Genomic DNA, 15,933 nt, shown 5'->3' with positions numbered 1-15,933 from the left:
CTCACAGCGCATCGAGGCGTCGGACCTGAACGGGCAGAACAGACGCACCCTGGTGTCCCCGGTGCAGCACCCCTACGGGCTGACCCTGCTGGGCCCGCACATCTACTGGACCGACTGGCAGAGCCGCAGCATCCAGCGGGCCGACAAGAACTCCGGGGCTAACACCATCACCGTGCGGAGCAACCTGCCAGGCCTGATGGACATCCAGGCTGTGGACAGGGAGAGTCCCCTGGGTGGGTATGCTAGGCTGAGTATGGGCCGCACTATAGCCTAGTGGCTGTGGTGCTTGACTGGGACCTGGAAGGTTGGTTGGTTCAACCCCCCGGTGTAGCCATGATAAGGTCTGCACAGCTGTTGGGCCCTTGAGCAAGGGCCTTAACCCTGCACATTGCCCCAGGGGGATTGACCCTTGCTTAATCTAATCAACTGTAAGTCACTTTGGACAAAAGGTGTCCGCTAAATTACTGTAATGTAATGTACTGTAATGTAATGGAAGAGTTTGAGATTTGCATTACATTCCCCTCATCAGATGGCAATACTGCCCTCTTGTGGAAATGTTGAGTCTGGATATACTGTATTATCTATGGCTCTGGAGTAAGCCTTGGGCATTAGACTGATTAAGTCTTACAGTTGGTTGTAAAATTTGAAGGCAGCAACTTTCCTAGACCAAAATCATTACGTTTTTACTTTACTGCTCATTTGATAAACTATGAGACTATAACTCCTTTTACTGGCTGTGTAGCAGACCTAGTAGAGGTACTTCCTTGATTGGCTTGACACAGCTGGCTTTAATAGGGCTGCATTATAAAAACAAAATCTAAGATGAAATCTTATATTTATAGCATCACACATAATGTGGTTTTTTGTATTTGGCCTAGTACAGTGGTCCTGGTGCTGGTGTCGCATTAATATCAGCAACTAATTCAGACCAAAGAAAGTGGTGAGTTAACTGCGTAACTGCATTAATTGATCAGTTGAGTGCTCAGTAAAACGATAGCCTGCAAACACTGCAGCTCTCCAGGACCAGGAGTGAGGACCACTGGCCGAGTGAATGCATTCACTGGCCTGTGCAACATGACCGATTTTAAAGGCTGCTGTCTTTAAAATGGCTGCCCTGGCATGGATCTTTGAACAAATCGGTATCAAGGGTCTGCCCTCGTTCCATTCAACCTGAACAAAGTGAGTTCTGCTTCTGCTCTTATTAAGACAAACCACCCTAAAAGAACTGGCATGCCTTGTCTGCTCTAACTTTCCATTAACCTCCTTCATCTCATGAGTACAGTCTTTGGCTGTCAGCTGACTCGGATGGTACAGTATGCTATGTGTCTCAATTTAAAGAAGGGATATTGAGAGATAGAGGAACAAATTGGTTCCTGTTCAAAGTCGCATTCAGGCCACTCGGCAGCACTGATGGTTATTGACCGAATGAGGAAGAGGAAGAGACGTTTCCTACAGGAGACCTGGATTTTAAACTGGGATGACACTCGAATCGCTCATACGAGTGGAAATGAGCCCTAATCAGAAGAAGGAAGACTGCACGCCTTAAAAATGTGGATGTCATTGGAAAAACCTCCCCTCCCCCTGGACGATCCATCCATTCCTCCTCCGTTTTGACTGAGATAAATTCTCAATGGCATTCACTCGCACAAATCGTTACATCAGCTTCAGCTTGTACATCTCTCTTTTCTCTTTTGATTTGTTGTGACCCATATGGCTCACATCTCTATATACGCTGTCATGTGTATGATGTGTGTTCATAGCTTGTGAGTAAATTGCTCTCCATAAAAAATGTTTGGAGACGGTTTCTGTCTGGAAAGAAGCGTGTTACCAATACTGATGGCATACCAGACCCGGGGGGCGCGAGAGTCTCAGGAGGGGTAATAGTCAGGGCATTGTTAAACACGTCTGTCATTTAGGACACCGCAACAAAAGGAAGTCATTGTTAGTGAAATCAATGGGCCGTGAAATGAGACATTAGTCTTGGTCTCTCGCATTGCGCCTGGCTGATACTGCCCCAGAACTCTATGCTCGGATATGCAAGGAAATGACATCGTCCTGCCCTGCAAGCACACTAGGCAGCTAGCACTCTTGACAATGTAGTTTTTTTTTATCAGTTTTAGTGCTTTGATTTTATCAAGTGATTTTCTGCCTTTCGGGAGGATTTAGTTCCTTGTTAGTTCATGATCATGATCAAAGAAGCAAGATGATTCCGTTTTCTAAAGATGACCTCAAAGCCTGAAGCTAACAAGGGATTATTTTTGGACTAATTAGGCTGCTTTTGGAAATGTCTTTAAATCAGCAACTGATTGATTGATACTTGGAATAGTTGATTAACCAAGTTCCAATGCAAGCAAGATCTTGCATGTACCGAATAATCATGGCATAGGCCTACTGTTGACTGAAAGCCTTTAAAGAGCACTCAAAATATGTCAGAGCAGGGCAGAAGAAATGAAGTGTGCTTTGAGACATTTCGGTTGTGTTGGTGGTTTATGGTTCTCTTCTGAAACGCGTCATGCCAGCCAGTGGCTCCCTTTCACATTGCAGCCACAAGCCGCACTTGCAGAGTGGGGGCAGAGGAGACCCAATAATACATGTGCAGGGGGCAAGCCAGGGGTGGCCACTCGAGCAATGAACACTGAACACTGACATCACCAAATCCCTCCCATACTGTATATCCCTCGGTTGAAACCAGTTGTGCACCACCCTGCGGGGGACATTGGCTCACTCCCGCACCACAAGTGGTGCTTTTACCGAGAAGCTCTGCATTATCTTTTACGTTTGTCCCTGTCCCCTAAAACATTTGACACCAGTAAGGCAATCTCATCTGATGTACCTGAACCTGACACCCCACTCCTGCTCTGCAGGCTTCAACAAGTGCGGCAGGTGGAACGGGGGCTGCAGCCACCTCTGCCTGCCCAACCCCAACGGCACGTCCTGCGCCTGCCCCACGGGCGTGCTGCTGAAGGAGGACGGGCGGTCCTGCGACGACAGCCCCGACACCTACCTGCTCTTCTCCAACCGCGCCAGCATCCGCCGCATCTCGCTGGACACCAGCGACTACACCGACGTGCACGTGCCCATCCCCGAGCTGCACAACGTCATCTCCCTGGACTACGACAGCGTGGAGGGGAAGGTGTACTACACCGACGTCACCCTGGACGTCATCCGGTACTTTCCTGCTCCCCTCAGTGTCGAGGAACATTGCAGTCATTTCAAATGAAATCGCTAGGAATATGTCTTAGTGCTTCATCACGTTTCTGAAAATAAAAACATAAACGGCATAACTCAGTGGCTGAAAAAAATGAAATGATGGTCATTGCATATGATTATATGTGTGCAAATAATGTACTGTATGTAATTATATACTGTATAAATACATTCATTAAATATAGACTATAATTTGTATAAGTATTAGTGTACCCATTTGAATCATCCCTGTGCTTGGATGAACAGTGATCATAGTAGGCAGTTTATAAATAACGTTTATCTACTCGCCAGACGAGCCAATCTGAATGGCAGCGGTATGGAGACCGTCATTGGTCAGGGCCTGAAAACTACCGACGGCCTAGCGGTGGATTGGGTGGCCCGAAACATGTACTGGACAGACACGGGCCGCAACACCATTGAGGTGGCTCGGATGGACGGTTCCTGCCGCAAAGTGCTCATCAACAACAGCCTGGATGAGCCCAGGGCCATTGCTGTGTTCCCCAGCAAAGGGTGAGTGGAGAAGCCCCAGTGCCTTCTGGACATGTTGGTAGCATTGCTTCCTGAAAGACAAGCTGAAATCAAAATTCAAATCAAAAACTATTTGTAGATTTATTTCTTTTTTTCCACCCACTTCCTGGAAAGCAAGATTCTATGACATTTGACGTCATCGTGTACCTGCGTATTCTTCCCCCCACACAGCCATAGGCTACGGCTCTGCTTCCCCCTCCTCATTTAACATCAGTCAAATTGACTCCCTGCCCTCCAGAAATTCCCCCCACAAGAACAGTTTCACTTGCGTAGACATCATATAGTGCAGCTCTAACTTCCGTTTGAACTTGTCTTTAAAGTTCACTTGAAAGTTGGTTGTTTTGACGGCAATCCTTATGTTTACTAAAATAAGACAATGACTGACCTGACTGACCTGACTATGGAAATTGATTGATTTACTTTTTGTGTCTTGCGTAAGTAATGTTGCTAAAATTGCTTTGTATTGATTGTGTCCTCCAGCTATTTGTTTTGGACAGACTGGGGTCATGTTGCCAAAATTGAAAGGGCGCACTTAGATGGGTCTGACCGCAAGGTTCTGATTAACACTGACCTGGGCTGGCCTAACGGGTTGACCCTGGACTACGATACACGCAGGTGAGAACACAATTAGCTGAGTACATAGTGTGCTTCCTGTAGAACAGTTACACTCCCTTTCTTGCGTGATATTTCAAGATGTAGGCAGGCAAAACATGTGATTGGGATGTCGGAGTGTTCAGTGCAACCATTTGAAATGACGTGTATCCTCTAATCTTTGAAGGATTTTCTGGGTGGATGCCCACCTGGACAGGATCGAGAGCTCGGACCTGAACGGAAAGCTCCGTCACATCCTGCTCAGTCCAGTCTCCCACCCCTTTGCTCTCACGCAGGTACCTGTCATCCGGTCCAAACGCCACTCTTTCTTTCACTCCTTTGCTAACTTCCTCTGCTCTTTCATATGACTAACATAACTGTTCCTCCACCATCTCTAAATCTCTGACCCTCATTTTTCTTCTCCTTCCCCCCCCATTTTCCTCTCCTCTCCTTCTTTGTCTGCCTCTTCTTTGTCTTCTTTTTCCCCAGTTGAATCCGGGCTCTTCCGCACTAATCCCTCTCTTCCACCTCTCGCAGCAAGACCGCTGGATATACTGGACGGACTGGCAAACCAAGTCCATTCAGCGCATAGATAAGCACACGGGCCGCAGCAAGGAGACGGTGCTGGCTAATGTGGAGGGATTAATGGACATCATTGTGGTGTCTCCACAGAGACAGAGCGGTAAGACCCAGGGGTACGGCTGGTTGTCATCGACAGCTACTGCCCTCGACCCCTCTTTTACAGTGCAAAAAACATAATGGGAAATCTCACCTGATTCCACCTGCAGTAGGTTCAAGATGGTGTAGTCCTTGCTGTAGTTCCTTTCAAACACAAAGTCAGTTTGCTGCCTGACCTTAAAATTGCCTTGATCTTACACTGAAAGCTAGAAGTGCCATCCCTTATTGTAACCTACTTTTTTCCCCAGTGATCTTTTTGAGATGTAGGTTTGTGTGAGCTGCACTCTCAGAAATAACAGTGGAGGTACCTCATTTCCTAAATGTACCCTGGAAGTACACAATGTTCTCTTTTTTGTTTTCTGAGCAAAAAAGATACAAATTAATTATACACAGTAGTGTGCAGTGATGATTATACACCACCACGTTTGTCTAAAAGGGGTCCTAATATATTACTTATTTAAAATGTTTTGGTGAAAATGTATTGAACAATACTATTGTAGGCAATGAGAACAAATTGCATTGGGCTAAAAGTATGGCTAATAGACAGAAACACTGAAAACATAATTTCTTTTAGAAAACGACTTTTGCATAGCATAAATGCATGTTTGAAGGCTCATTAAACAATTTGTTTAAACTGGTTTGAAGCAACATTATTCTATAATAATCACATTATTATTACTTCTGATGGTCAGTTGTTCCAGAATTTAAGGTAACACAAACTTTGAGCAGTATCACAGTGTTAAACACGATGGCACGACGGAAGGAACTCTCTGAGATTGTTCATAGCCACATTGTAGCCTTACATGATGCCGGTTGGTCACTTGATGAAAAGACTCATCTGGTGACATAAATTATTACTTGGCCCGCTCAAAGTCCAAACCTTAATCCGATTGAGCAAATCTGGGATTTGCTGGATACCAAGACAAATAAATCTGTTGTAATATCGAAAGAATCTCTTCTTCAAACCATCTGGAATGTTTATATATATTGTTATCTTTTTACTTATTTTCATCTACATGAACCAATATTACATGAAATAAATACTTGAATAGTACTTGGTTTCTGATTTATCTTCATTGTGTTAAGTGTATAATCATCACTGCACACTACTGTATTGCGAATTTGTACCTTTTTAGGCACGTTACTTACCTTTATTTCTAAGAGTGTGCGATGCAGTGGGTTATTGTTGTAATGTACTCAATTGGCAATGAATGCGTCCCCTCCCGTTATAGGCACCAACCTCTGTAGCGTGAACAACGGAGGCTGCACTCATCTCTGTTTCGCCAAGACCAACAGCTTCGTCTGTGCCTGCCCAGATGAGCCTGAGAGCAAGCCGTGCTCCACCAGTATGTCAAATCCTCAGTGCAGTACAGTTATCTGTCACTTCCTGTGTCATGTCAGACACCATTAATCGTTTCCTATCTTTGTCTGAGTGAAATTATTAAGCATGTGTTCAACTCTGCTCCAGTTCCAGGTTTCGTCCCTACGTCTGCTGACCATGGTGGGACCAGCTTGCCATCGCCAAACTTGATCCCAAAGTCTGTCACAGACAAGCCCAGCCTCGGATTGCCGGTGATAAAGTAAGCATTTGTGGAGTTTAAGATCTTGGAACCATCCTTGGCTTTTGGATAGTGTTTTAAATTTAGACATGTTCAATATTTGTTCAGTATATTTGCATTACCAGTATTTGGCGTAAAGTCAATTGAAGACAACAGAGTATGAAAAAGGCTTTTTCAATTAATGTTATTTGCTACATTTCTGAATTACCAGTGGTCCAAAATGTCAGCATGTCAATCCCCTTTGTCATAATTTGTATTGTTCTTTATTAGCTGAAGTCTTGGTTCGAGTCATTTATGTACTGCATAGTTAATGTGTTCTTATGTACTTATGTAGCTGCACAGACAAGATGTTGACCCTGGAAGGCTGTATGCAGAGCAATGTGGTGACAGCCACACACGGTAAAAGCAAATATTCTGCTACTCCATCTTGACTGTACTCCTCGGTTTCTATCCGGCCATAAAAATGTGATTTTAACTTCACCAAAAAATCTGTCAAACTAGGTTGAATTCATATGATTTATAACTGGTCCTTAATAGGGGTATGGAAATTTTTGGGTCGGATAACAGTAACCAATATTTGGCGGGCCAAATAATCTGTGAAGATAAAACTGCCTCTGTTTTATATTATGGTACAAATGCACTCTACAGCAAAGTTTCCACACGGATACAGTAAAAAAATAATTTGCATAATAAAATACTTCAGCTTGCCTACCTAATTCTTAAGCATCATTTGCTCTACAAAGCATATTTGTTATTAAAATAAATTATTATGCATTGGGTCCCTGTAGTAAAAACAACTTTTATCTGAAGTGCAGTTCAGTCTTTGCCAACAAACCGCTGTAGTGTAATATAAAATAGACATTATTAATTCAGTTTTGTTTTGAATTTAATAGTGCCCCTCTTTTGCCTTTGAATTGATATTCTTGTGATGGTTAAGAATGAGTATTACTTCATAAAACAAGTATTGATAATGATTCTCTTACAGGGGCAAGTCTTCACATCAGTTATGTCATTGGAGGCACGCTAACAATCCTAACCATCCTGATTCTTATAGCAGTGTTCATTATATACAGGTAAGTCTACTATAATCCTCCATCAGGAAAAACACATTATTGCTATTGGTGCATGCTCTTTATTCCACCAGTGTTCCTGATAAGTCCTATAATCTTGTTTACTATAGTACTGGCAGCTTTGTCTGTAATTCTGTAATCATATGAGCTAAAGTATTTACAGAGTCCATTTTCTACCAGGGTAATGACTCCCATTATTTTCTCTCCCGCAGACACAAAAAGTCCAAGTTTGCAGACCCGGGAGTGAGCAATCTTACTTACAGCAATCCCTCATACAGAACATCTACTCAAGAGGTCAAAATCGAAACGGTGCAAAAGCCACCTATTTATAACCAACTACGGTATAAGAAAGAGGTAAAGAAATATATACAGTACATTTATATATTGGTAGCTGTAATTATTTTGTTGTTTGCTAATTTGTGTGTAATTACCTGATATGCAGATTCTTGGACAATAAGATCACAAGATTCCCTCAGGATTTTAATGTGATCAAATAATGATCAGGTTGAGGTCAAGGGATATTGCTGTACAACTTCGCTGGCCAACGGCAGCGTGAAAAGAAGCGCATTTGGCCTGCATACATTTGGAAATGCGCCCATACCTGTTGGACAGCGCAGTGTGGCTGGCCTATGGATTCCTATGGCCAGCTGGCCTATAGATGGGTATTCCAAATTAGGACAAAGGTCAAGCAACAGAAGATGTGTGGTTCTCTTGGGTTGGGCTTTTGAGTCTTGAGGCCTGTATGACAATAGTTTCCCTCCCTGTTAAGTCGTATATCTTTAAGATCTCATGGAAATATATCTATATATCTATATATGTGGGAATAATATACTTGAATGATTTTAAGGGCCTTGCCACAGGAAATTGATTCAGGTCACGTCCAGCCCCCCAATGGTCATTACTGTATTCATCAGGGGTAGGTAATTCCAGTCCTGGAGGGCCGGTGTGTGCCCAATTACCCACCAATTACACTGGCTAATTGAGCTAATTGGCTATATAGACCAACACTGGTTCACTTATAGATTGGATCATGGTAAAAAGTTTAGGGACATGAGAACAGTCTTCGGCTGTCATTCATGCCGAGAAATGTAGCTAAAATGTCAGGAGGCTAAAATCAGCCATCATGAAATCTGGACCTCAAATCCAAATCCGGCCCTGGTTTTCTTTTCTCATAGGTAATTATCGGAATAATTAGTTCTACCGATTGGTCAGACTGTCTTCACACCTGATTCAGAGGTAAAGGGAGGGTGGAAAACCAGCAGTATACTTAAGTAATTAAGACCAGAAGATGGCATGAAAACCGTATTGCCCACCTCTGATCTACATGAAGCTAAAGTGCTATGATATATATAATTCCCTAAGGCTTGTTGATATAATGCATCCTGCATTTCATTCTATGCAAAACACTGTCCCAATGGATTTTTTGGCAGGCTTCACTTGTTTACTGAAATACCGAGTACTTTCTATTGCAACAATAGATGGTGGTTGCATATAGTCACATGATAATCGCATAATCCACAGATAAGCATCTTATTATTAAGTGAACAAATTCATAACAACCCCCCCAAACAAATAGCGTGTTTTTTGAACACAAAATTGTGAGCACACACATACACTCCCAAGTTTCCAGTTCTAGAGAATAGCATTGTAGTTTCTAGTCATGATATTGCAGTCATATAATATTATGTAAATGTATACAGTAATTGATGTTTCATCCTAAAGCCCACTTTCTTTCCTTCATTACAGCTCTCTCATCCTTACAACTCGCTTTCACCTTTTATATTTTGACCTGTTTTCCACAAACTGAATGAAGGTAGTCAAACAGCATGAAGGAATCGAACCACTTGAAAACTAATTTTCCTCTCGATTCCTGATAAACATTCCTCCTCTTTGAATTAAAAGTTCAGGATTCTCACTGCATGTTTTTTTGAGTGCTTTGATGAGGTACTTGAGTGATGTACTACTTGTATTGACTGCTGTTGTTTGAGACTAATATTTCACAATTAGTCATGAACCTGTGATGATCTTTGACGTGTGATGATGTGACGTGTGATCTTTTCCCTTTCTAGTATCTGTAGTAAGCTCAGCCCCCCATGCTTGCTTTTGTTATATTATATAAGCATTGTTATGAGTCTATACTCCAGTGGTCTCCAACCTTGGTCCTGGAGAGCTACTGGGTTTGCTGTTTTTGTTATTACTCTGTGCGTCAACAATTAGAGCAGTTGACGCGCTGGGTCTCAACAGGGTGCTGATTTTAAGGTGAAAACAAAAACCATCAGACACAGTAGCTCTGCAGGGCCAGAGTTGGAGACCAGTGATGTATGCATTTTCCTGCTTCTGCCCTTGTGAAGTGAAGTGTAGTTTAAGTAGTTTAAATTAACCATTCTGTTAATTACATATCCTGTATGTATCCTACTTCAGAACATATTTCCCCAACAGACCATTTCAATTTGATTATTGCAACATCTTTTGAATTACGAGTCCAGTAATTCCCAAAACAAGTTTTGGAAAAGCTACTTGACCTCACAGCTATCAAGCTTTACAAATATCAGTATGAATTGGCCCAGATGAAAAATGAGCAAGGCCTATTTTTGCTTTTAATGCCTGTGTGTACTGTATGAACAGAACCTACAGAGTAAAGTTCTGCTATCACTTCTGTCATGGTATAGGATTGTTACTGCTTTCCTAATGATCCCTTGTGACCGACATCCCTTGTTCCCGCCCATAGGTTAGCAACGAAAACAGCTACGCGAAGGAGAAGATCAAGATCGTGGAGGGCATATACCTGCTGTCCAGCGAGGAGCTGTACTGGGAGGACCTGAAGCACATGAAGCCGTCACGGGGCGGTCTGCACGTGTGCATGAAGACCGACACGGTGTCCATACAGGCCAGCAGCGGCTCGCTGGACGACACGGAGACGGAGCAGCTGCTTCGCGAGGAGCAGTCCGAGTGCTCCAGCCTCAACACCGTCCCCGGAGTCACGCCCGAGCGCTACTCCGCCCTGCCCGACACCGGCTGGGCCGCGCACTGCAAGCCCTCCACCGAGAGCGAGGTGTGAGTCCTCCCCAACTACAACTACAACTCCCATCAGGCCAATGTCGCCCCCCCCCACTCCCCACACCGTGTTCTCCCGTGTCCTCATACTGCTTTCTGCTGCCTGCCGGCTCGCTGCTGCCCCCGCAGGCCGAAGACTGGCAGACGTTCTAAGACACTTTCATGGACATGTTTGATAAAGGAAGGCTGCAAAAAATATATATAAAATAAAATCAAACAAAAAAAGTAAAATTGCAAAGGACCTGGAGCTGGAGCCATTTTAAGAACTAAAATGACTTTTGTTGGACTGATTTTTGTGTAAAATATGAGCTTTGAGGTTTTTTTGTGGGGGGGTTATATGTTCCAGGACTAATACACAGAAAACGTTTTGATGCCAGTCATGTAATTATGAGCTCTATTTATGAACTTTTTGTACTTTTCAGTTTGTTGTTATACTAATGTGGTGGAAAAATGGAAATGTAAACATTCATTCTCAGAAAAAGGTTTGCTATAATATATTTATGTCAGTGATGGAGCGGAATAGTTAGCTTGGACATTGCAAGCTTGCTTTTTTCAAAGGTGTTTACAGGATATCTAGCTGATATTCTAGATTATGGATTACCCACCCTAGTGAGAGATCAGAAGAGCAATCGGATTTGTTTTACCACTCACTAGAAAAGCCACTGCATCCAGAACAGAATACTCCGCATGTTCAGGTTAATGCAGAAGTAATGCAAAAGTGAACATTCTGAAATTGTGTCCACGTTTGATACTCGGGGAAAGCAGGTTCTATGAAGTATAAGTGCCAAACCTTTTTAATTGTGTTTTTATTAGTCCTAGGTTGTAACGCATTTCTGACAGCTTGATCAAACTAGATTTCCAATACAGTACAATTGCTCCATCTCTAAAGCACCATGCACTTATCTATCACCACTATAGAAAATTAGGTCTGAATATATAACCTCTATGATGCTATTTAGAATCTACAAGTTCTGAATTATTAGAATTACATAAGCTTTATTCTTGCAGCAATAAAAAGAACATGAAATAGTTCTTAGGAAGAAATCTGCTTTTACTTGGGCTGGGGTGGGGGGGGGGGGTACAAAAATCTGGATATTTTTCTGACATTTTGTTGCACAGATAACTGAATAATGTACTGCTAATTCTTAGAGAAATTGGTGGCTGTGTAATATTGAGGCAATGCATCTGTGGACATTCTGTCAATTTTGTACTTTTTTGTAACCTGTCATGAAACTGTTGGATGCTTATGAACATTTGTGAATTCTAAATACATTTATCATGAAGTTAACTCAAGTTCAGCCATTGTGCTGATTTGCTGCTAAAAATAGCACTGAGACCCATAGATAATGGTCTTGGCAGCTACTTACCCTAAGGTCTATGTGAGATGTCTCACAAATACACACAACTACTCAATACTTCATCCATCAGCAACAATAACTCATTTGCTTTTAGTTGCCTAGTTGGTCTTGTACAGATTCGTTGAAAAACATTTTTGTTGAAAATACTGGTTCCTTGCATTGATTTTATTGTATAAAATGTGTTCTTTTTGTACAAAGGGATTTTGATTGTTTTGACATTAATTTTACTCACTGGAAAAGAAAATATTTGCTGGATTTATTTAACCATTGTTTGTTTTTAACCATGTAAATGATATAGCTGATGCCAGTTATTTAATAGTGTTTTTACGTTCCAAAATATTGTTCAGACATAACTGTTGTAAATTTAACTGAAATATTTATCATTTCTGTATTTTGCTGTCATGTAGTGTGTAAATATGAACATATTTGATATGTAATTCTTTCATTTACAATACTAACCAGCTATGTTGTCATTGTACAGTGGAATATTCATTGGCTATCTTGTGATATAAAACTGTATTTGCATTGAAATGGAAAAATGCACCGTTTTTATTCAAAGGACTTCACCGGGCTGTTTTGATAAATTGTTCCTGCGGAAGGGCAGTAAATAATTTTTGAAGATATGAAACTGGTGATTGACATCAAGATTGCAAATCCACAAACTACTCTTAACATCTATTGAAAATTTCTCCTAACTTCTCATACTTATAAACAACACATATCTAGATAAATCAGGTTATAACAGAATTTCACCTCAAGTTTCAAACTATGAAGGTATTGTACCTCATTTCCATTCTTTATTGATTGATTGATTGATTTATTGTACCATAAATCAATCAATCTGTTCTTTATTGTATCATTGAATATATTCTTCCATTGTAATGGCCAATAATGAATAGCATGGTTATATTCAGTGTACATATACAGCAAATTACAAGAAATTATTATTGTGAATATTTTAGTCATTAAAATTTAAAGATGCAGAAATGAAGATTCCAATGGACAGTGTTTACTGTACACATGTTTGCAGCATTATTCATCAGCGATGTCAGGTATTACAGGTTATCCTGTTCACAGCGTAGTAATGACCAAAGCACTGGGACCAGATTAGAGCCAGCAAATATCTAGAATTAGCTTACATATTTTTCTGAAGTTAATATTTAAAATATTCTCTGAATATTTACTGAGAATAAACTTCAATTTCAATATTCTCAAGGTGGAGACCACTGTAAATGGGTCGAACAACCATTGAAAATGCAATAACTTCCCAAGATGGATTCACCATCTGACTCATTTCAGTCTGCATGGTAGATTTTAATGTAGCACAATGCACATCATTATACACTATATTGTAGTTGCAACTGTGTTATGTCCCTGAAGGATCCTGTGAAACGAATTTGGAGAAATGTTTATTAACCTATTTGTAGATCATTGCAATCCATTTTACATGCTGCTGGACGTTTATAGGCCTATATAAATGAAATTAATCTGCAAAGAGTTCGCTACCAATACAAGAATATAAACCGTGCAATGAAAAAATATTTGACTGTTTTGTCTAATATTACATGTTGCCTAATGATCTGAAACCATTCAGTTTTAAAACATGCAATCATAGAGAAAATCAGGAAGGGGGCAAATACTTTTTCATGACACTAACTATAAGCTTATTGTACTTTCACTTTTGGTATCAATTGCATGAGACAAGATTCTATTTTAAAATATGTGATTTCCTGGCTAGTGCAGGACCATTGGCAACCATAATTATAGCGATACCAATCTAGCTGTGTAATATAGTTCCATAGATCTTAAGGTTAGCCTGCTGGCTCACAGTTCAATGCAAAAGTAGGGGACAGTGACACAATTTTTGTTGCTTTGGCTATGTACTCCAGCACACTGGCCTGCTCACTGGTATTGGCACCTATTTGGTCTTCCAAAATCCACACCTAGAATTAACTCAAGACTTATTGTTGACTTTCTTGTGCATTAACTATGACGAAAGATGCAAATACATGTAGCTGGCCAAGCAACATCTGAGCCTATTGTCCCATGTCTTCCCCAAAATTGGGGAACTATGTATAAAAAGGGTTGTAATTCCTACATGGATCACCCGATATGATGTAAATACCCTCAAATTAATTCAGGCAGTCTGCACTTTAACATCATATCATTTAATTCATTTAAAATCCAATGCGCTGGAGTACAGAGGCAAAAATGTCCCGTTACTTTTGAATTTAACTGTATGTAATCATAAATCATTGTTTTGCGCATAAGCCTCTTGTGCAGGTGGTACATTCACTGCAGTATATATAATCATTATAGATGGATAGCTATAATAATTACTAAAGTTACAGAAGCTGTTTCAGGGCAGGTTGTCAGAAGAACATGGAAGTGGAAATTGAATTTAAGTTGCTGAAACATCAAATACATCAGCATTGAAACATCCATCCATCCATCCATCCATTATCTTAACCCACTTATCCTGAACAGGGTCGCAGGGGGGCTGGAGCCTATCCCAGCATACATTGGGCGAAAGGCAGGAATACACCCTGGACAGGTCGCCAGTCCATCGCAGGGCACACACACCATTCACTCACACACCCATACCTACGGGCAATTTAGACTCTCCAATCAGCCTAACCTGCATGTCTTTGGACTGTGGGAGGAAACCGGAGTACCCGGAGGAAACCCACGCAGACACGGGGAGAACATGCAAACTCCGCACAGAGAGGCCCCGGCCGACGGGGATTCGAACCCAGGACCTCCTTGCTGTGAGGCGGCAGTGCTACCCACTGCACCATCCGTGCCGCCGCATTGAAACATTAGCATTTGAAAATGCAGTATTTGGTATATTTTAAATATTTTCAAATAAAGGTGCCTAAACAAATGTCCTGTGTCAGACAATGCAGACCAGTGGATGTGAATAAATCCTACAGACAATTCCCTAAATTATAGAATATTATGTTGCTCGATTAATGATACATGGTGTGGCCTATTTTATTTTATATAACTAATTATGTAAGATTTGAATCATATAAATGGAAATGAATCTGTACATTTCTGAAGTGTAATGTGGCATCATTGCTTTCCTGTTGAATTCTGCAATGGAGTGAAGGGTAGGTTGACTTACCTTGTGATGTTAAAATTAAAAACAAAACAAAAAAGCCCAATCAATGTTCTGTTGGTTGTAGCCTAATTTCAATGATCCATAACATATAGAACGATATGGAATATTTCCAAGGACATCAATGAAGCTATAGCCTACTAGTAGCCTGTAGGCCTATATTACATTTACATAAGTACCGGTACAAGTATTTTTGAATATGAGCAAACATTAAGCATTGTTAAATAATGTGGCCTATGTCAATATAACCTATCCTTCATAAATAAATAACTGAAATCTACTGGGACTTAAATAATTTAAATATACGTATGACCCATGTATGATCAGGTTGAACATTTTGATCCACACAGCGCACGTTTGCAGTGTAAACGAGGCTGGTTGACGCCGTACTGTGAAAATAGTAGGACGAGCCTACACGGGCTAAACGGCTTAGCTGTTGTCGTCTCCCTGCACTGGTCCGTATATGCAATGAATAAATAATTCAAATAAGCTTAAGATATAGGCTAGCGGAGAATGCTAGCTAGCCGTGCCATTCATTTCCAATGCAAGTACAAGAGGGTGTGCGCAGTAAATACTGTTGTATATGGGCTATTTCCTTCGCAAGCTTAAGTCCTGAATTTTCAATGAAGAGTTAGCTACAACCTCGACGGCAGTCTATTTTCACAGTACAAACAATGCAATGTTGCTGTACACAGTAGCTAGCGGCTACAGTAGCGCTCCAATCGCAGTGAACGCGTGCGTGCTTGACTTGTTGAGGGACAGGCAAG

The 15,933-nt window shown here is 41.3% G+C and overlaps 1 protein-coding gene across 1 annotated transcript in view; it reads left to right on the top strand.

Annotated features, from left to right (window-relative positions):
• LOC133130307 (low-density lipoprotein receptor-related protein 4-like) overlaps positions 1 to 11,742 on the top strand; it is a 94,586-nt gene extending 82,844 nt beyond the window's left edge. The window contains exons 27-38 of the mRNA XM_061244784.1: positions 8 to 233; positions 2,865 to 3,168; positions 3,499 to 3,717; positions 4,216 to 4,350; positions 4,514 to 4,622; positions 4,816 to 5,008; positions 6,237 to 6,350; positions 6,473 to 6,584; positions 6,898 to 6,962; positions 7,549 to 7,636; positions 7,846 to 7,987; positions 10,362 to 11,742. Coding sequence (XP_061100768.1) covers positions 8 to 233; positions 2,865 to 3,168; positions 3,499 to 3,717; positions 4,216 to 4,350; positions 4,514 to 4,622; positions 4,816 to 5,008; positions 6,237 to 6,350; positions 6,473 to 6,584; positions 6,898 to 6,962; positions 7,549 to 7,636; positions 7,846 to 7,987; positions 10,362 to 10,691 — 2,037 coding nt within the window. The 3' untranslated portion in view covers positions 10,692 to 11,742. The remainder of the gene's footprint in view (positions 1 to 7; positions 234 to 2,864; positions 3,169 to 3,498; positions 3,718 to 4,215; positions 4,351 to 4,513; positions 4,623 to 4,815; positions 5,009 to 6,236; positions 6,351 to 6,472; positions 6,585 to 6,897; positions 6,963 to 7,548; positions 7,637 to 7,845; positions 7,988 to 10,361) is intronic.
• Positions 11,743 to 15,933: the final 4,191 nt, after the last annotated feature.

The sequence above is a fragment of the Conger conger genome, chromosome 6 (genome assembly GCF_963514075.1).
Source record: "Conger conger chromosome 6, fConCon1.1, whole genome shotgun sequence".
NCBI lineage: Eukaryota > Metazoa > Chordata > Actinopteri > Anguilliformes > Congridae > Conger > Conger conger.
Note: the sequence above shows the minus strand (reverse complement) of the source record. Positions and strands in the feature narration are given on the sequence as shown.